The 22,418-nt window shown below is 42.3% G+C and overlaps 1 protein-coding gene across 1 annotated transcript in view; it reads right to left on the bottom strand.

Moving 5' to 3' along the window:
• Window positions 1-22,418, bottom strand: part of PLA2G15 (phospholipase A2 group XV) — a 50,231-nt gene that overhangs the window by 19,399 nt on the left and 8,414 nt on the right. Inside the window, exons 3-4 of the mRNA XM_084812894.1 lie at window positions 5,326-5,482; window positions 2,981-3,099 (exon numbers count right to left, since the gene is read on the bottom strand). Coding sequence (XP_084669020.1) covers window positions 2,981-3,099; window positions 5,326-5,482 — 276 coding nt within the window. The remainder of the gene's footprint in view (window positions 1-2,980; window positions 3,100-5,325; window positions 5,483-22,418) is intronic.

The following is a 22,418-nucleotide window of genomic DNA, read 5'->3' as shown; positions in this document are numbered from 1 at the left end:
AACCAACATCATTTCAAACCTAAGGATCCCCTTTAATACCTGGATGAAAATCCTTTGCAGTCAATGACTGCCTGAAGTCTGGAACCCATGGACATGACCAAATGCTGAGCTTCCTCCCTCAAGATGCTTTGCCAGGCCTTCACTGCAGCTGCCTTCAGCTGCTGCTTGTTTGTGGGTCTTTCTGCCTTCAGTCTTGTCTTCAGAAAAGCATGCTCTATTGCATTGAGATCAGGTGACTGACTTGGCCATTGAAGAATATCCCACTTCTTTGCCTTGAGAAACTCTTGGGTAGCTTTTGCTGTGTGTTTTGGGTCATTATCCATCTGCAATATGAAGTGGCATCCTATCAGTTTGGCAGCATTCGGCTGAATCTGAGCAGAAAGTATAGCCCTATACACTTCAGAATTCATCCTGCTGCTTTTGTCAGCAGTCAGATCATCAATAAACACCAGTGACCCGGTTCCATTGGCAGCCATACATGCCCATGCCATAACACTGCCTCCAACATGTTTGACAGATGTGGTATGCTTTGGATCATGAGCTGTTCCTTTCCTTCTCCATACTTTTCTCTTCCCATCATTCTGGTACAAGTTAATCTTGGTTTCATCAGTCCAAAGAATCTTATTCCAGAACTGGGCAGGCTTTTTTAGGTGTTTGCTGGCCAAGGCTAATCTGGCCTTTCGGTTCTTGAGTGTTACCAGTGGTTTGCACCTTGTTGTGAAGCCTCTGTATTTACATTCATAAAGCCGTCTCTTGACTGTAGATGTTGACAATGACATGCCTACCTCCACAAGAGCGTTCTTGACCTGGCTAGATGTTGTGAAAGGGTTCCTCTTCACCATGAGCAGAATTCTGCAGTCATCCACTTTAGTTGTCTTCCATGGTCTTCCAGGCCTTTTGCTCTTGCTGAGCTTGCCAGTTAATTCCTTCTTTTTCAGGATGTTCCAAACTGTTGTGTTGGCCACTCCCACTGTTTTTGCTATCTCTCTGATGGGTTTATTTTGTTTCCTCAGCCTCATGATGGCCTCCTTCACTCGCATGGACACCTCTTTGGACCTCATGTTGGGAGTTCCAGTGAACAGCTACCAAATGCAAAATTAACACTCAGAACCACCTCCAGGCCTTTTATCTGTTTGATTGGTCATGGGGTACCCAGGAAACAGGCCACACCTGGCCATGCAGCTGATTGTCAGCCATTCATTCCATTACTTATGAGCCACCAACGATGGGGGGGGGTGTATGCCACTGTCTGTCCTTTCTGAATGGTTAGTGCCCCACTTTTGTCAAACCCCTTGAAGTTCAACTGAAAGTCCTGACTTCGCTCCCATCTGGGTGTGTTTCCTTTCAGCTTCAATGTGGTGGTGTACAGAGGCCAACTGCAAAACAGTTATCCTTGTTCCAATATTTCTGGCCTTGACTGTACATTTGCTATTCACCTAGTGTCAGCCTGCTTGAAAAGGCCTGAACCAAGCTACAATGTTATTGCGAAAAGGGTTTCCTGAATCCTCAGAGATGGAGCAACACAGCAGCTGTGACCAGCTGTCTGGAACCAGCAAGATAATGATGAACAAGGCCTCACAACATGCAGTAATGGCTTCAGTAGCAGAGACAAAGGTTCCAAAGCATATGGAGGTGATAACGAGAACATGGCCTCATAGCATCCTAACTGAATGCTACCTAAAATAAGAGACAGAATATGAAACTTTCCTTCTAAACACCACAGGTTAACTGCTTTTACTGGGATAGAAGAAATGGCTCAAGGGGTTTCCATGAAATGGCATCATTATAGAGTAGGACTTTGTAAAGCATGCCATCCCTTGAAGATGCCATGAATCAACAAATACCAGCAGAGAACTATATAGCAAAGAACACTCGAGTAAGAGTCACTTGCTACATTTTGCTTGAATCTTTGGAAACTAACAAGCTTCATTAGTCCAACACTATGAACTTAGTTTAATGGTGATTAGTTAGAGCTCTGCTTCACCCTGCTTAGGAATACTGGTGCAAAGCAACACACAGTTAAGTTGCATGTGCCTAGCACCACCACCATAGTTCTACACTCAGGGGTTTCTCAAGGCTGGCGCACACTTCTGAATGACTCTATATAATCATGTATGTGAATACATGATCACAAGAAGAACCTGCAGCCATCTACATCAGCCTTCCCCAACCTGGTGTACTCCAGATGTTTTGGACTTCCTCCCATTAGCCCTAGCCATCAAGGATGCTGGGAGTTATAGTCAACAACATCTGGAGGACACCAGGTTGGGCAAGGCTGATCTACAGGATTACAGCTGCTCGAAAAGGGCTCTCACAGAGAAGCCTGCCAGCTTGCCGTTTGTGCTCACTGGCTGTGTGGTTTCTGAGTAGTGCCAACTGGCCTTAAATCTTCCACTCCATGGACTTTCAAGGCCAGGTGTGTGAGAGAGAAAGGATCCTTGGCAGCTGCCACAACATAATACTGTGTTTCCCCAACTGACACAGCTTAACACTGCATTTCAAAGGGAAATGTGGGAGGCTCATGCCCAAGTTCTAAGGCTGGATTTACATATGTTAAAGACCAGCTCTTCCCCTGTTTACAGCCGGACAAGAATGGCCTCTTTCCATCAAAGGCAAAAAAATATATAGAAAAGAAGTCTCAGGGGCTGTTCCCCCACACTGTAATTCATTTCTCCTTAAAGCCTTGAAGTTTTTATTGCTTTAAATTGTTGCGCTCTGCCATGACTGTTTTTTTTTTTTTTAAGAGATAAGGTGGTATATAAATGTTAAAAATACATAAATAAAGCCCGACATAATCCAAGCAAGAATCTTCCAAAAAGCAACACAAGAACTATGGAGCGGGTGTTTTGTGTTCAAGGATATTTAGCGAAAGGGGCTATTTTGTATGCTTTGTGCGTATGTACTTGGGATTGCTTCAAGATGCTGCCACTGTCCAGTGCTGGTAATAAGGACAGGATGGGTAAAAAAAAAAAATACATACCAACACTTCTTTTACTAGGATCAAGGAATTCCAAAGAAAAAGTCCGTCCAAATCCAGGAACTCTGATATCGACCCCATCTGGCGGCCCAGTGCTTCTACTAGTCTGATTGTATACCAGCCTGAAGAGGAAGATCAGCATCAAGACAATGGTAAGCACAGTCATATCCTACTACATTGAGAACTTACACATTTGAATTACTAGGTGCACAAAATATGTACTACAAATGGACTTCGAAGACTAATTTTCTAGCTCCCCCAGGTTAAACCAACAAGGACTGGGCAGCATCAATCTGCAGCATGAGAACATACTACCAAAGGGAAGACATCAGGTGTGGAGAGAAAAGATCAGCATTCTTTACTAATTTATCTGTAAGTAGAGTCTTCTATAAAGCTAGCAAAAAGGGTTAAAACATGGAGAAAAAATTTTAAATAGACTATTTCAACAAAGTTCTCCCAGTAAACTTAATATAGCCTAAGTGCGCAATCCTATCGAGATAGTCGGTAGCCTCCAAAATCGGAGGCTACTGACTATCCAATGCAGGGCAAAGGGAGGATGGAGGAGATCCTTTTCCCCGTGCCTCACCTCCCCTGCATTTCTGCCTGGATGCACGTTTTCACGCATCTAGCTGTGGCTTCAAGGAGAGGGAGGGAAGGGGTCTGGAGACCTGACAGGAAGATGTCAAAAACAGCTTCCACGGTCTCCTCCCCTCCCCCAGGGACGCCCTGTTTTCACCCTCTCTGCGTTCCATTTACAAGCACGGAGATGGTGGTGGTGTGGAAAGAACCGCACCAGCTACAAGAGGGAGGGGGACGGGAGCACAGTTTCTGGGAACCGAGGTCGGATGACCTCAGTTCCCAGAAACCAAAAAATCCTATGGCCATCTAAGACAGTGTTTAGTGGCCATAGGATTGCTCTCTAAGAGGAATATCCACTTAGGTACAAAATAGTATTTGAAAAGGCCAAATCTAATAATTGCAAAAGCTTCTTGGGAAGCAACTGGTTTGCCTTATTATAGCTTCCAGGCAGTTTTTCCTAGCCACTAGAGTTCTCTCTCCTTCCATTCCATGTAATATAGATCAGTACAAACAGTGGTGAGCTTTGCCCTAAAATGCTCATACCTCTAATAGTTTTGGTTAAATTTCACAATATCAGTGCCAAACATTTACTTTTGTCTTGAACAGCTGAATTAATGATTCTGCACTGACTATTTTGGCAGATAAGTGGAGAAACATTAACCGATGCATTGTCAACATGCACTCCATTGAGTTGCATCTGCTTTTCAGTAACAAAAGAGCAATTACACTTGCACCTCTGATATATCATGGGTAATATTTGCTCTTTTGAAGGCATCTATGTCCACATGACAACTTAATTTATCATTAACTCATAGCTCACATTCTGGCATGCAAGGAAGACATCAATTAAGTGTTAACCAGGCAAAATGCAAGTTGAATAACAAGCAGAACTCAAATATACTTGACTGTTGTCAAACAGTTTATTCATGTTCTTCAGCAGCAATTTAAATTCCAACTTGGAGCTTTTTTCCCCCCTTAATCAGGTAGTATTTCGTGGACAGACTCATACCAGTTTCAAACCAGTACATTTTCTTACACTGGCTCAATTCAGAAGTCATATGAAACCAAAGCTTGTACTAACAAATGTTAATATACAAACTGTGTGAGAAAGTGGTAAGGATCACTCTGTGAAACTGCTGCCCTAGGGCTGAGGATTGACTTAAATCATCCTCTGGTCAGTTCCATCTCTGACTCAATTCTGGCACTTATTTGCACATTACAAGCATTGCACAACCTCTACTTTGTTTGTTCTCTGGGAAGTAGATCACTATTATTCCTATTTTACAGATCAAATAGTAGCTATTAAGTGTGGTATGCTTCATACAAGACCAAATGTCATATTGAAGTAACTTCCATGTAGGAAGTATTGTTAAGCTATTCATGCATGATGACAAATGCGTATTTTGCCACATTTAAATGCAGCATGAACCTGCTAGCAACTGAAACTTTCTGCCATGCATACACATTCCCCACAAGTGACAAGCAGAATTCATATTTTCACCCATGGGACTCTTCCATGTACAAACCATCTTCTGTGAAGCAGGTTCACATCAATCGCTGATCCAGGATTTGAACACAGATCCCCTCAGAGGCACTGAAGTACAGTGGCTGTCAAAAATATCCTTAGCAGTTATGACCTCTCTGCTTGAGCTCTCCTAGATCTCATAGCATTCCTGGTGCCAATGCTTCTTGCTACCCAAAGACGACTCAAAATAGTTAAAGCCACATTTTCATTCAGGTGAGTCATTTTAACAATGCTGAAGCCCCACCTGATATTATCTATCCAGCAGTCAATGATAACAGGAAGCAGCAGTTCTAAATTCAGCCATAATGTGAAGTAACTGTCCGTCTTCTTGGAGCAGAGGTAGTGCACTACAGAAGGTTTGTCCAACTTTGCTTCTAGCTGGTTACCCAAATCTCCTGGCACTGTAATGACACAAGAAAGGGGGGGGGGGATTACACCAAATTCTATGGGTTCACTCAGGCATCCCTCCACCTCTGCACTACATTTGGTTTTAGATACTTGAGAATTCACTGCAATTATTTTTTTCCATAAAAGATGCAACGCTCTAAAGCAATCTGAGCTTCATGAAGAAGGGGTATCAGTAATACTGCAAGGCAGCCTACTATCTCCTCCGTGTACAAGCCAGTCAGCTGATCTTCACAAGTTCAGCTGCAAGAATTCTTTCACACTTGAGTGTATGTAATGTGCCTACTTTAGAGTACAGGCTGTTTGAAGTGGGGGAGGGGACATTATCTCAGGCATGGGAGTTGAACTGACTGAAAACCTTTTTTAGTGACACTAAGCTTTTTTTTTTAATCACGCAACGGTCTCTTAAAAAAAGGGACTGTTATTGGAAGATTTTGTAACTGAGTATCCTTTAACAGTAACTTCCTCAAGGTCTGCCATGATTGGATACATTAACTGTGTTTTACCTAAACCAAAGAAAGTAATTTAATTGGATTTTTTATTTTATTTATTTTATTTCTATAGAAATGTGAAGAACTGGGGGGAAAATGGAAAAATTTGAGGAAAAAACTTCCCATTTCCCACCCCCATCCCCCGAGGACTTTAATGTAGTTGTAATCCATTCAGACAATAATTACACATTTACTAACTGAGTTTACTTTTAAAAGTTTTAAAATATGATTAATTGTATGAGCAAACTAAGTCATACTGAAAGTACCTTTAGGAACCAAAAGCCTGCTGTATGTTCCTAAAGCAGCTGCCCCCCCCAACTTGGTGCCCTCCAGATGTCTTGGACTATAGTGCCCAGCATTCCTGACCATTGGCTATGCTGCCTGAGGCTAATGGGAGCTGAAGTCCAAAATATCTGGCGGGCACTAGGTTGGGGAAGGCTGTCTTAAAGCAATAGAGAGACTTTAGATCTGTAAAGAGTGCTAAAAAAGGAGTATTGTTTATGTTTCAATCCTTCCAAAATTTCCCATTTTTCTAAGACACACACCCCTGCCACCACCAGGAAAAAAAACAGTTTTTTTTCCTGGCCTCAAAATTTCCAGAAATTTTACATCTCGGCATTTCTATACCGCCCAATAGCCAAAGCTCTCTGGGCGGTTGCATCAAAGGTGGTATGCAAGTAGGAAGGCACTACTGCACATGTCAGCAACCCCTCTGAATTCTGGAAATTCCGCACTCTTGTTGCATCCCCAGTGTCCCATTCCTGGACTTTCCTCAGGAAAAACATTTTGGGAGGTGCATAGAGAGAGAATCTCCACTGAGTGTAACGGATGCAACCCTTTACGTATAGCCGGTTTTATACTCCAATTCTAAGCTTAAAATAGGAGTTTTTGCAAAACATGTTTGTTTTGAAAGGATCACTGCTGTGATGCAGCACAGATAATACCTTTTGTTCTGCAAATGTAGTATTATGGAGTTCACTCTGCCACACTGATTCCGCATATCCCACATACCACTTCAAGGTAAAGGGATGATTTTTCCCATGGAAATGCTCTACCAACAGATTCCAGGCTTCTGCCAAATTATGGAACAAATTGTTATCCAGTTCCAAACACTGAAATACTTCTACCCCCATCAGTCAGCAAGGGAATAAATAAAATGGGTTACATTTCCTGTACAACATTCTCCTAATGGAGAAGAAATGAACGAAGTAAACAAAGCACTAAGTAGATCACCATACCACCACCCCCTGCCAATGAATTACATACTCTCTTTAGTGGACCTTTTAAAGTTCTGAGCCAATGTGATTAAGGCTGTAACTCCCCAGCCAGCAGCTTTAACTATTTAGCAGCAAATATCTCCATTGGCCAAAACTGTGAACGTAAAAGCAAAAACATTTATATTAAAATGCATGGATTTTAAGAAAAGAAAAATCTAAGACTGCCATGAGAATCAGCTTCTTTTCATAGCAAAATGTGATGTATTTCATATCAGCTCATTTTAAAATTAAATGAAAAATTTAGTAAGACAAGAAACCTGTTTTTCATTACTGCTTTTTATAAAGGCCGTCTCTCTCTCTCTCTCTCTCTCTCTCACACACACACACACACACACACACACACAAAACTGAGTGTTCACTCAACACTACAAATGAATAAAGGAATTTCATGTGTATTATATATGGTAAGGGACTCTGCTCACTTCCTGTAAAATAACTGTGTCCTAGATTCAATGAACCACTGACAGAAAGACACTAATTAGTTTTTATTTTGCCTGTCTATCATGACTAATAACAGTGAGACACCTGGAGGATCCTCGGAAACTTCAGTCAGCCTCTCCCAAATATATTCTTAATTGCACTGTGCAGAATTACCATCAAAGCAGGCATACTGAAAGTCAAACATTAAAAAAAAGTGTGTGTGTGTGTGTGTGTGTATATATATATATGTGTGTGTGTGTGTGTGAGAGTGAAATCCAAGGTGCTACATGAGTGTTCAGTAGAAATCCAAGAGTATGCAAAGATAATTACATACCATCACTATGCCACTAGGTAGCTGCCTTTGAGCCATTAAATTACTAGAATATTCATGTGGATTATCCCAGAAGCTCATGTTTAGACTATTACACTCCTCAGCATCCTCCTACATACCAACATTAGGATTTGGGGGGCATGCATGCAGTATCACAGGGTTCAGCCTCATAAGTAGGTGAGCAGTTTTACTGCTTCCACAGACTTGGCCTGAAAGTATCTGATATTTGGATATACTGGAGTACGCTGCCCTAATGAATGGATAGATGGCCACTGTATCCCATTTTCCACTATGCCTAAGGAGTTGCAGGGTAACTACCTTCATTTGAATTAAGCCAACAGTTTTCAAATGCTCTCCCCCTCTAGAGACCCCGTTCTTTGTGGTCATGCCCGCTAGAAGAATTCCTAAACATCTGCCATGGAACCCCAGTGTGTTTCAGAGAATTCTGGTACATATTCTAAGCTCACAGTTCATGCATGGTCCTGGGTCCATAACTCATGGGTAGAACATATGTTTTGCCTACAGAAGGTCCGAAGTTCAATCTTGAGCATCTCCAGGAAGGGCTAGGAAAGACTCCTGTCTGAAACCCTGGAGAGCCACTGCCCATCAATGTAGACAATATTGAGCTAGATGGACCAACCATACAAGGTAGCATCCTAAACTCCCAGCTAGATCCATTAGATCCTACAGTTATCCTCCCTGAACTGTATGTGACCTAGAGCAGGGGTGGGCAGAAGGTAATCTCCAGATGTTTTAGACTTTAACTCCCAGATGTTCCTGCCAGCATGGCCAATCATTAGGAATGCTAGGAGTTGAAGTCCAAAATATCTGGAGATCTACTTTCTGCCCACCGTTGATTAAAGCACACCCACATCCTGTGGCAGGGGTACACAGATAATGGTGAGCAAGCTGTCTTTCATTAAGATTATCCAACATTAACCTTCTCATGGAGGAATTCCAGCATTACCTTGAACAGAGTTGGACAAATAAATTAAGCCAAAGGAAAACGTTGGCTGTGAAAATGGCACAGTTGGCAACAAAGATGATCAGGGGACTGGAAACAAAGCCCTATGAAGAGATACTGAAAGAACTGGGCATGTTAAGCCTTGAGAAGAGAAGACTGAGGGGAGATGTGATGGCGCTCTTCAAGTACGTGAAAGGTTGTCACAGAGAGGAAGGCCAGGATCTCTTCTCGATCATCCTAGAGCGCAGGACACGGAATAATGGACTCAAGTTACAGGAAGCCAGATTCCGGCTGAACATCAGGAAAAACTTCCTGACTGTTAGAGCAATACGACAATGGAACCCATGACCTAGGGAGGTGGTGGGCTCTCCCACACTGGAGGCCTTCAAGACGAGGCTGGACAGCCATTTGTCAGGGATGCTCTGACTTGGATTCCTGCATTGAGCAGGGGGTTGGATTCGATGGCCTTGTAGGCCCCTTCCAACCCTACTATACTATTCTATGATTCTGGGCAGGGAGTATATTCTTTCACGCTCTCTGCAGTACCTAGCATACTGCAGGTGATAAACAAAGTTAAAAGCAGAAGCAGTAATAAAAAGATAGCAACCTACTATCACTCTTGAGTCTATTCACAGATTAAAGTAAGCTACTCTTCCTTTTTTTTAATAAACCATTTCATTTCATTGTAAAACTATTATAAATGAACTGTATGCATTTTAAAAAACAAATAGCAAATAGCATCCCCTGGACCACATTTAGCCCCTCAGTCGCCAACCAATAAGAGGGTTTTATGGAGAGATGCAACCAGGAGAGCTCCTAACAAACTGCTGTGGGTACAGGAGCTATGGCCCACCATCTTACATATTATTTACCAACCCTCCAGTAATACAAGTTGTTGACCAGCAATTTAAAGGATATGGTCAGTAATATCTGTTTATATTTTCCAGTTATAGATCTAAACCATTCAGCTTAGTGTCATAAAATATCATTCCTCCAGCACTTCCAAAGAGGGATGAGCAATTTTTTCCTAAATGTGGGGCACACCAAGGAACGAGTTTATTAAAATCAAGCATGTGATTTAGAACTGAATGACTGCCTTATTGTTGTGCCTATATTTCAAGTGAGTTGTACATTAGAGTTAGCCCATGGACAAAAATATTGTAGCTATTCTCAGCTACAGCAGAGCACTTGAAATGTTTCGCAAACATTTTGATACCTGCCCCCCAGCCCTTGAACTGGGAATATACATAAGATCACAACTATATTTAGCATTATCTTCAAAGGCTCATCCATTTGATAAACTTGCCACAGCCATGCTAAAAAGCAGCTGATTTTGTCTGCTGTTTTAGTGCCAAGAGCAAACAGAAGCATTTAGTGCACCCAACAGTCACACTTCTTATATGAGAATCAACGTGCCCTAAAGCATTGTTAAGGCCAATTAATTTACAATAGCACAGGATATATGCAGAAGACAAAGAATGCTCTAGCCTCCAAAACGTATGTCACAGCAAATTTCTTAATTTCAAAGTGCTACAGCCACAACACCCTTGGGTTTGGCGAATGCTTCTGGAATCTGCATCAGACTTGTATCAAAATGACACATTCAAAAACTACTATTCTGAACAACCCTAGACCTAAAACCCCATAAAACAGGAATTCTTAAAACTTGAAGTGTCATGTCCCAGTTAGGATAGGTTACATGTCAGAGAGCAATTAAAGTATCTGAGAAGCATTTAATATCAGCCTTAGATTTATGTAAAATTCAACCCAAGCTACACTGTAGGAATGGACATTCATTTATCACCAGTCCCCAGATAGATTTAGCATATGAACAAAGTTCCAATGGAATTAGAAGGAATTATTTCCTATGAGAGGTGTTTAGGAGTGGGGAGCTATATATGCAAACCACACTGCTGAAAGTTATGTTTCCATGCTGAATGTAGAAAGAAAATACGTTCAACCTATTTGATTTCAGAAAAATAGAACCTAAGACAATTTGGTGTGAACTATATTGGGTGAACTTTAAAACAGTTGGACAAAAATGCTCCATCTGTACACTATTCATAAAAGGCTAATATACTGAAGTTAGAAAAAATACAAAAGGGGGTATGGACAGCAAAAACAGGTTAATAGAATGACACTTTCCTGCTCATTTAGGGATCCATTTGCTATTTTTGCTTTGTTAACAGGAAAAAAACATAGAAAATACTTTATTCCATGTTACAAAATCACTACCTTCAAAGTGCATGACCTAGGGTAAATGCTAGAGTATTAGAGTGATATGCTTCCACTATCTCAGCCATATCAGAAGATAGGCTGCCGCAGTCTGTACTAGCTGGAGCGTCTAGAAAGCCACTAAGGCAAGTCACAAGTACATCATATAAGCCAATGGATGATGACTAGCTAACCTACAAAGCAACCTTTTCCTAAACACTTTTTAAATGTCACTTAACATAATGCATTATCTCCAGACAAGGTAACAAATCGGACAGCTGACTGCTTTTCATATCTATGTTTGTTCCTTTGACTGAGATATCTGTCTAGTCCTGGAAGATATGTTTATCAAATACACTTCATGCATTTACTAATAGCAGTATTCTTAGAGCAGACAATGAAAAGGGAGGCATAGAATTACCACCATGGCAGAAAATATTTTATTTCCAGATGTTTTGATCATGAAGGTCTTCTCAACTGGGCAGAACATATAAACTAAAACCAATTTCAAGGGGTTTAGGGGAGAGTTGGTATATGTAAGGCTGGAAAACTCTCAGGTTCTAGCATAGCTGGGGATCTAGACATCTGAAATAACTGCATCTGCAAGCTGGCTGGGGCTTTAACATTTGCAATATTTTTTCTACCCTTTATTTCAAGATTTGACCACATTGGTAGAAAGATCTCCAGTTTTGTCCTTCCAGCCCTATAAGTTAATTTCCAGAAGCAGAGACTTGTTTATTTTTGCAGCCACTCAAGTTTTCCCAGGACTTGTGGAAAATCACTCATTACTATTGGCCAAGAAAAGTTCATAAAACCACTTAACATATGTTTGCTCTGCAAGAATCTTCTAAGTTATCATCAGGACCAGAACGGACAATCACATGATGGGCAGATCCCTCTGAAGACCATACATATAAACAAACACTACTACAGACATCCAGTTGCCAAATTTGACCTAAGTAAATAACTTATCCACCCTGCATAGGAAAGTTAATTCCCTAATAGCCTTGCTTATGGCCAAACTAGACAGGCCTGTGTGCCAGAATTCAGTCATAGTCAAACTGCTGATATAGGGTGTGCGGTGGGGGTGCAGTATATTAAAGGCACGTGGAAATCAGTGCTACAACCTTCCTGTATTCATAGTCCCCTACCCAGCCACCTGCCCTCAGTGTTTTTCTTGCAGTGAGGCTCCAAGAAGAGAGAAGCAGGTTAAGCATCCCTCCCACTTACCCACCCCTCCCTCCCACACCTCTGACCCACAGCACTTTAAATCTATCCACACATGCACGATAGGAATTTCACACAATCTAACTTGGATTGTACTGCTACCACATATAGTTTGTCCCTTCCGTTCTTAAAATTTAAGAAATTTTGTTAATATAGCTATAAATGGTGAACATTCAACAAGCCAAAAATAACTCAACGAACCACTTCTGATCCTTATGCATTAGCTTAAAACCCACTTAGGGTTAATTAAAATAACACCAAGGAGAAACTTTTCTAAATGCACTGAAGTTGCTTTTAAAAAGTCTAACCTATCTACTTACCCAAGAGCAAAGCTTGGGTCAATTAGTACGGACAAACAGGGGTTATACATTGAAAACTATGTTGTTTCAAGTTAGTGGGATCAAATTTGATATGTGCATAATTGGTGTATATATAAGTACACTGCAGAAACTATTACCTGCTTTAACTTTGCCAATTTTCAGCCACCACAAAGCATTGACATAAGAACGTTGTATTCATGATTATCTTCAAGCTGTTGCAGAAAAGTACTCAAGAGCCCTTAAAAGTTTGAAATGCTGATTGGTCAAGCTTTTTCCCTTATGACTGAAAACACAGTACTGTGCTTCTTTTATACAGCGTCCAAGCATATTACTTCGTATGGCTGGACAAAAAGAAAATGAAGTTGATGTTCTTGAGACCTGAGTTCCAGATACAACTTGAAGTAACAACCAGCATATTGCTTAATTGTGGGCCCTCTCTGCTTACAACTACAGAGACATACTGAAATATAGCCATGCGAAAATGTATGTTTTATAAGGCTATTTCACAGGCCCAGATAAACTCTATGGACTTCTATTTTAGCTGTACATCTAATGACAAACAGGTTATTGTTTTAAGTGAAGTGTATCATTATTATTAATTATTTCATTTCTATACTGCCCAATAGCTGAAGTTCTCTGAACAGTTCACAACCATTCACAAAAGATGACAGTGTAGGCGCTGGATAGACCTCCATGAGATTATTCCATAATCCAGGGGCCACCATTGAAAAGGCCCTCTCCCTTGTTGCCATCTTCCAAGCCTCACTTGGAGGTGGCACTCATAGGAAGACTCAGATGTTGATTGTAGTGTCTGGGTAGGCTCAGGTCAGGAGAGGCACTCTATTAGGAATTGCAGTCCTGAGCTGTGTAAAGCTTTTAAAACCAGCACCGTGAATACAGGCAGCCAATGCAAGAGGGCCAGAACTGGTGTTATATGCTCGGGCCTTCTGTCCCAGTTATTAATCTGGAAGCCACATTTTCCACAAGCTGCAGCATGTGAACAGTCTTTAAGAGCAGCCCCATGTAGGATGCATTGCAGTAATCTTAACTTGGAGGTTACCCGCACATAGATTACTGATACCAGGTCACAGCCAGGCACTGATTTCACACATCTACAGCCTCACCTGATGAAAAGGAGAAGTTGAGCTCCATGTCATCAGCATGCTGATAGCAACGCACTCCGAAACTCCGGATGACCCCCCCCCCCATTCAGCAGTTTCATGCTATTTAATTTATGTTGAACAGCATGAGTGGGGGGATAGCCCCTGAGGAAGCCCATGCTGAAGAACCCACAGGGCTGAGCAATATTCCCCAAACACCACCTTCTGGAGCCAGCCAGCCAGCCAGCCAGCCAACTAGGAGCAGAACCACCACAATGCAGTACCCCCACCTCCCAAGTTCAGACATTCACCCCAGAAGAATACCATGGCCAATGGTATCAAAAGCTGCTGAGAGCCCCAGAAGTATCAACAGGGTCACACTCCTTTTTCTCTCCTGAAACTGGTCATCATACAGGGCGACCAAGGCTGTTTCTGTACCAAAATCAAGCCCGAACCCCAGCTGCAATGGATCCGGATACCCAGCCTCATCCAAGAGTGCTTGGAGATGGTTGGCTAGCACCTGCCCATGAACCTTGCCCAGGAAAGAAACATTTGCCACCAGCTTGAAGTTGTAAAGATCTTCCAGGTCCAAAGACGATTTCTTCAGGAGTGGTCTCGCCACCACCTCCTTCAGACAGCATGGGGCCACTCCCTCTCTCTCAAGGAGATATTAATAACCTCCCTGGCCCAGCTGGCTGTCCCCTCCTTGCTGGTGTTTATAACTGCAACACCACTTTAGCTTATACAGTTAACTCTTTCACAGTGCCCAATTAGATCCAGCAATATCAGAGGCGACGTTTGCTCTAAGACACTTAAAACTTTACCTACATCAATTTTAACTGTCTAAACAGGCAGTAGCTCTCTTTATCAAGAAAAATATTTTACAGTTGTAATTCCTGTGAACCCACTGGGCTGAAAACAGACAAGGAAACTGAAAACACAAAAAGGAGCATCCCTTTCAGCATGTGTATGCAAGTCAGAAGAGCAATGTTATTTAATATGGAAAAGAGGTGATACCACTACCATTATTTAGTACAGATTCATGGTTTTCAATGTGTTCCACGGAACACTTGGATTCCTTGGAAGCTCATCTGTGATTCTTAAATGAGAAATCAGTAATGGCAGACAATATATTCTGAAAGAGGCTGTGCATCCCTACTGATCTTCAGCTCCATACTTCAAATTACAGAGGAGTGATGGGTGTTTTGTTCTTGAACTAGTTTGTTGTGGCCTAACCAGTGACGCAATTTGTTTTTGTAAAGCTTTAGAACTGCAGTTTGGCAGCAATGTTGAGAACTTTCTGTTAGGAGATTACTATCACAACCATCATGCCTGAAAGTTCTACAAGTCCTAAGGTTCCTTAGAGAGGGATTTATACTATACACTATACCACAGTATGCCTATGCGGAAGAAGAGATGCCCTGAGAAAAACAAGACAGGAAAATGGGATATAGTACATTAATTAGAATTGGGTCCTAAGTTGTAAGCCAAGTGTTAAAAGCGGGTCTCAAGTAGTACTCACGTTACAGGGGAACTTTTTGTGATAGCCCCTTTAGTTACTTGGGAGACTCAATTAATGGCTTGTGGATTTCCTTAAGGGCCCCTACCATTCCCCCCATAATATGAGCACTGGTCCCAGAACTGAAGACAGCTATTCTAGGGTGAAGTCTTAGTTCACACAGGGCAACAGATGAGATTGAGCCAGTGCCCTTCACGGACTAAGTATGAGCACTACAATGTGACACAGAGCCATCTGTAATTTGTAAACATTCCTTGGCAGACAAGTTGATGTGAACAGGGTTCTCCGAGCATAGAAAGTCTATTTATGACAGCATTTATACCCCACCCTTTAGCCAAAACAGCTCCCACAGCAGTCAAGTAGCAAGACAGTCCTCACCCTGTGGCTTACAATCTAAGTTTAAGACATGACACTTAAGTTATAAGGGATAAGGAGGGAGTATACATAGAATTAAAATTTGTTTTACAACCTTCTAAAAACCACTGCTACATATCATGCTTTATAAGACTACCACTCAGCACCCAGGAAAGTGTCTAATAACCAAAGAAAACCACAACAGCAAAGTAGCATATGGTGAAGAAACCAGTCTTTCAAAAATCTTTGGCCCTCAGTCTGTCAATTTTCATTTGTCTTGATTCAGTACTTAAAGATTTAGAAACTTCCACTATAACTTCTGCAGGCAAAGTACAGACTGGAAACCCCCAGCATAACATCTGTAGGGAGAATACAATATAGGTGGTATAGAAGTTTACCATGTAACCCTATACATATCTACTTAGAAACAAGCCCCATAAAGTTCCAACTTAAGCAACTTAAGAAACATTACTAACAAGATTGTTGTTAGCTTTAAGTGGTTCATTAGTTTTCCATCCTTAATTGATACATATAAGACCCTCTCCCAACTACACATATAGTAGCATCAAATATTAAATGAAACCAAAAGTTATAATACTCCAGGATAATTTCAGGTGTCAATAAAAACACTTAAGTATTATTTCCAAGATCCCATTAAGATACATGACCACACACCAACACCGTAATCTGTTGTTCAAGAAAATGCTGAAAATAAACTCACATTTGACAGTGCTCCAAGAAACAGTAGCTATGAGTTGCCAATAAATGTTACAATAATCCTTTAAATTATCGATTCCAAACTTAGTAGCATACAACTAAGCTAAACTCCAGATCTATATCCTAAACCCAATCATCACTTATAATGGTTACGGAGGCTATACACCTACTAGTTTTGGTTGTTAGCATATTGAACCTCTACCTCCACTTTCCCTGTAGAGCATCGGAGATTGAACAGCCATAGGATCCCTTTGGTCCCTATCCTCTTGATACACACACGCAAAATATGTGGTTTCTGTCCAATTGTGGTAGAGTCAGGAAATGCATGCTCCCATGGACAGAGGATCAGCATGAGATTCATTTTGGATCTTCAAATAAACATGTTAACATTTCCATCTGCTTACCCATTAATGGACTGATTAGACACAGAATTACAGCTCCATAGTGAGCATCTGTTTCTAGGACATGACTTAACTAACCTCATTTACTTCTCATATGGCTGTAGCCTGATATTGGATCAGCACATACTTCACCAACTGCTTTATCTCCGTAGATCACTGCCCTGGATTAAATGCCAAAGCATATTTGTTTTCTACAGAGGCTAAACAATAAGAAAGGAGAACTGGGGAATAGCTCACCTCTATAAAAGCGGACATGTATGTAAATTATTTTCACTTTCATTACCTCAGCAATTCACAGGTGTGTATTAATTTCTTCATTTTAATTCAGTTAATCAGCCTCTTGGTGCAATACATACTTTAAAAACAAATGCTGATATATTAAAAGATAACTGAACAGCCTCCTTGCCAGTAACACAGCAATAACCAGTCTGACTTTAAACCATTGCACTGTAATTAGCCAAAGAATTATTTTTCCTAAAATTTGTTCTGTGATGTAATATACCTGTTTGATTAATTTTACCACCGAGATGGAAATCTACCTACATTTCAGAGTCATTCTGTTCTGCAAATTACAGAATTACTATCAATAAAATCCCTCTTCATGGATCACTGCCTTGTTGTGGCGAAGGGGCTTGCCTAACTCACTAAAGCCATAAGCTATGGCGTGCAGGGCCACCCAAGACGGACAGGTCATGGCGGAGAGTTCTGACAAAATGTGGTCCACTGGAGAAGGAAATGGCAACCCACTCCACTATTCTTGCCAAGAAAACCCCATGGAACGTATCACAAGGCTAAATGAGATGACGCCGGAAGATGAGCCCCTCAGGTCGGAAGGTGTCCAATGTACTACTGGGGAAGAGCAGAGGGAATTTCCAAGTAGTGCCAGAAAGAGTGAAGCGGCTGGGCCAAAACCAAAAGGACACTCAGCTCTGAATGTGTCTGGTGGTGAAAAGAAAATCCAGTGCTGTAAAGAACAATATTGTTTAGGAACCTGGAATGTCAGATCAATGAATCAAGGTAAGCTGGAGGTGGTCAAACATGAGATGGCAAGATTGAACATCGACATCTTGGGAATCAGCGAACTACAATGGACAAGCATGGGCGAATTTAATTCAGTGACCATTATATCTACTACTGTGAGCAAGAATCCCTTAGAAGAAATGGAGTAGCACAGGGTGGGAAAAGCAGTAAAAAGGTAAAGGTAAAGGTGTCCCCAACCAGTCGTGTCCGACTCTAGGGTGCGGTGCTCATCCCCGTTTCTAAGCCGAAGAGCCAGCGCTGTCCGAAGACACTTCCGTGGTCATGTGGCCGGCATGACTGAACACCGAGGTGCACGGAACGCTGTTACCTTTCCCGCTGAAGCGGTACCTATTTATCTACTTGCAATTTCTTGCTTTCGAACTGCTAGGTTGGCAGGAGCTGGGACCGAAGACGGGAGCTTACTCCGTCACGCAGCACTCGGTCTTGAACTGCTGACCTGCCGACCTTCCGGTCTGCAGTTCAGCGTCTTAACCACTAAGCCACCGCGGCCCTGGGAAAAGCAGTACTGGGGTACAATCTCAAAAATGATAGAATGATCTCAGTACGAATCCAAGGCAAACCATTCAACATCACAATAATTCAAGTCTATGCCCCAACCACTGAGGCCGTAGAAGCTGAGGTTGATCGGTTTTATGAAGACCTACAACACCATCTAGAACTAACACCAAAAAAAGATGTCCTTTTCATCATAGGGGATTGGAATGCTAAAGTAGGAAGTCAAGAAATCACCAGAATAACAGGCAAGCATGGCCTTGGTGTACAAAATGAAGCAGGACAAAGGCTAATAGAGTTTTGCCAAGAGAACACGCTGATCATAGCAAACACTCTTTTCCAACAGCACAAGAGGCGACTGTACACATGGACATCACCAGATGGTCAATATCGAAATCAGACTGATTATGTCCTTTGCAGTCAAAGATGGAGAAGCTCCATACAGTCAGTAAAAACAAGACCTGGAGCCGACTGTGGCTCAGATCATGAGCTGCTTCTTGCAAAATTTCAGCTTAAATTGAAGAACGTAGGGAAAACCACTACACCATTCAGGTATGACCTCAATCATATCCCTTATGAATATACAGTGGAGGTGAGGAATAGATTTCAGGGATTAGACCTGATAGACAGAGTGCCTGAGGAACTATGGACAGAGGTCCGTAACACTGTTCAGGAGGCAGCAACTCAATCCATCCCAAAGAAAAAGAAAGGCAAGAAAGCAAAGTGGCTGTCCGATGAGACTTTACAAGTAGCTGAGGAAAGAAGGGAAGTGAAAAGCAAGGGAGAAAGAGGAAGATATATCCAACTGAATGCAGAGTTCCAGAGAATAGCAAGGAGAGACAAGAAGGCCTTCTTAAATGAACAATGCAAAGAAATCGAGGAAAACAATAGAATGGGAAAGACTAGAGATCTCTTCAAGAAAACCGGAGATCTCAAGGGAACGTTTTGTGCAAAGATGGGCGTGATAAAGGACAAAGAAGGCAGGGACCTAACAGAAGCAGATGAGATTAAGAAGAGGTGGAAAGAATACACAGAAGAACTCTACAGGAAAGATCTGAATGTCCCTGATAGCCATGACAGTGCGGTCACTGAACTTGAGCCGGACATGCTAGGGAATGAAGTCAAGTGGGCCTCAGGAAGCATTAGTAGCAAAGATGACAGTATTCCAGCTGAGCTATTTAAGATCCTAAAAGATGATGCTGTTGAAGTGCTGCACTCAATATGCCAACAAATTTGGAACACTCAACAGTGGCCACAAGACTGGAAAAGGTCAGTTTACATTCCAATTCCAAAGAAGGGCAATGCCAAAGAGTGTTCGAACTACTGTACAATTGCGCTCATTTCACATGCCAGCAAGGTTTTGCTCAAAATCCTACAAGCTAGGCTTCAGCAGTATGTGAACTGAGAACTACCGGAAGTACAAGCTGGGTTTCGAAGAGGCAGAGGAACTAGAGATCAAATCGCCAACATTCGCTGGATCATGGAGAAAGCAAGAGAATTCCAGAAAGACGTCTATTTCTACTCCATTGACTATGCTAAAGCCTTTGATTGTGTGGATCACAACAAACTGTGGCAAAGTCTTAAAGAGATGGGAGTACCAGACCACCTTACCTGTCTCCTGAGAAACCTGTATGAGGGTCAAGAAGCAACAGTAAGAACCAGACATGGAACAACCGAATGGTTCAAAATTGGGAAAGGAGTACGACAAGGCTGCATATTGTCGCCCTGCTTATTTAATTTATATGCAGAGTACATCATGAGAAATGCCGGGTTGGATGAATCACAGGTCGGAATTAAAACTGCCGGGAGAATTATCAACAACCTCAGATACACGGACGATACCACCCTAATGGCAGAAAGCGAAGAGGATCTAAAGAGCCTCTTGTTGAGGGTGAAAGAAGAGAGTGCAAAAGCTGGTTTGAAACTCAACATTAAAAAAACCAAGATCATGGCATCTGGCCCCATCACTTCCTGGCATATAGAAGGGGAAGAAATGGAAGCAGTGACAGATTTTACTTTCTTGGGCTCCAAGATCACCGCAGACGGTGACTGTAGCCATGAAATTAAAAGACGCTTGCTCCTGGGGAGGAAAGCTATGGCAAACCTAGACAGCATAGTAAGAAGCAGAGACATCACCTTGCCAACAAAGGTCCATCTAATCAAAGCTATGGTTTCCCCAGTAGCAATGTATGGCTGTGAGAGCTGGACTATAAGGAAGGCTGAGCGCCGAAGAATTGATGCCTTCGAACTGTGGTGCTGGAGAAAACTTACAAGTTTCCTGGACTGCAAAGAGGTCAGATCAGTCAATCCTAAAGGAAACCAACCCTGACTGCTCACTGGAAGCAGAAGCTCAAATATTTTGGCCACCTAATGCAAAGAGAAAAGTCACTGGAAAAGACCCTGATGCTGGGAAAGACTGAAGGCAAAAGAAGAAGGGGACGGCAGAGGATGAGATGGCTAGATAGCATCACCGATGCAACGAATATGGACTTGAGCACACTCCGGGAGAGAGTGGAGGACAGGAAGGCCTGGAGTGCTATGGTCCATGGGGTCACGAGGAGTCGGACACGACTTAACGACTGAACAAAATCAATAAAATCATATTCAGTTTGGAGGGGGTCAGAAACCTACATGCAGCCAACATACTAATGGAAAATTCTGAGTGATAAGGAAATAATTTTTTTCCAACCCGAAATTAAACAGTATATGCTTTCATGGACATATTTCCGACTTCTATAAATAAAACCTGGATTTATGATTGTTCTGAACAGCTGTGACAGAGTTTGGAGGAATCAGTGGACATCACACGGCCTAAATTAAGCTTCTTGAACACTGACGTGGTATTACAGAGATGAGATTTTTGTATCAATTTAACTCCACTAGTCAGAATATGGAAATATTGGCAGGCCTGCAGAAGCCAACCACCAACCTAGACAAGACAGATCCTCAAAGCTTTCACCAACTCAGAAATATTCTCACTCCGTATGGATCCCCACACCAATAATCTAGGATCCAAATCTATGCCAATTTAAAAAAGACAAATGGAATGAAGAAAACTCTGCATTCACCTGATCAGAACTCAGATCACTCAGTGCATTCCACATGGCCCATCTTTCTTTCAGGTTCCTGAAGGCAAATACTTCAGCAATACCCAATTTTAGAAATTTCTCAGTGCCACTAAATACTATCCTCCCCTTAATCATTCTTGCCTGACCTCCTCTCTCCAGATTACCTGGTTCCAAGGCTCAAGTCTACCGTTCTACAGGTCAGCTCTTTCAATCTTTCACTGCCACGTAGCTGTGTAAAACCACTTGATACCCCAATCCCATTCAAGCTCAATTATCCTCCTCCAGCCCCACCTCCTAAGCTGACCTACATCTCCCAACAGATTCCTCTGACTTTCAGAGAACTTCCAGACTCCAAGTCCTTTAAACCTTAGCTGACAAGCTTTCTTCCTAGAGAACCTCAAAGCTTTCCTATTTTGTTTCCACTGCATTTTCACAGTAGCCTTTCCAATTCATGGAGGCCAGAGACTAAAAGAGCATGCAATTTCCATCTTCTCTGCTCCAATTCCTTAAACTGGGGCGGGCAACACACAGCCCGCAGGCAACACACAGCCCGCAGGCAACACACAGCCCGCAGGCAACACACAGCCCGCAGGCAACACACAGCCCCCACTGCAGCACCCTGCCACCCCAATTTCTCCCCACTGTGCATGCTACCACCCCAGCTACAGTGGGTACACAAGGAAAGTCATCCCCACGCACCCTGTGTCGTGCTAAAATTAGGCTCCTGGCAGCCCTCCAATCAGCTCTTTGGTGAGCTGGTGGGAGCAGGCCACAGTAGTTGGAAGGAGAGGGAGATTAAAGCCACTTTCTCCTCCCAGTGATCATGATCCAAGTTGCTGCAATTGGGGTGAGTGAGGTTGAAGCCTCCCCGCACCAATCCCAGTGACTTGGATCATAATCACTGGGAGGAAGAAGAGGCTTTAACTCACCCTCCTCCCAGTGATCATGATCTAGGTTTCTGGGACTGGGAAAAGTAGTGTGTGTTTATGTGTATGA

The sequence above is a fragment of the Heloderma suspectum genome, chromosome 8 (genome assembly GCF_057233095.1).
Source record: "Heloderma suspectum isolate Gila_16-S chromosome 8, 16-S_ref, whole genome shotgun sequence".
Lineage (NCBI taxonomy): Eukaryota > Metazoa > Chordata > Lepidosauria > Squamata > Helodermatidae > Heloderma > Heloderma suspectum.
This window is presented reverse-complemented; position numbering and strand designations above follow the sequence as displayed.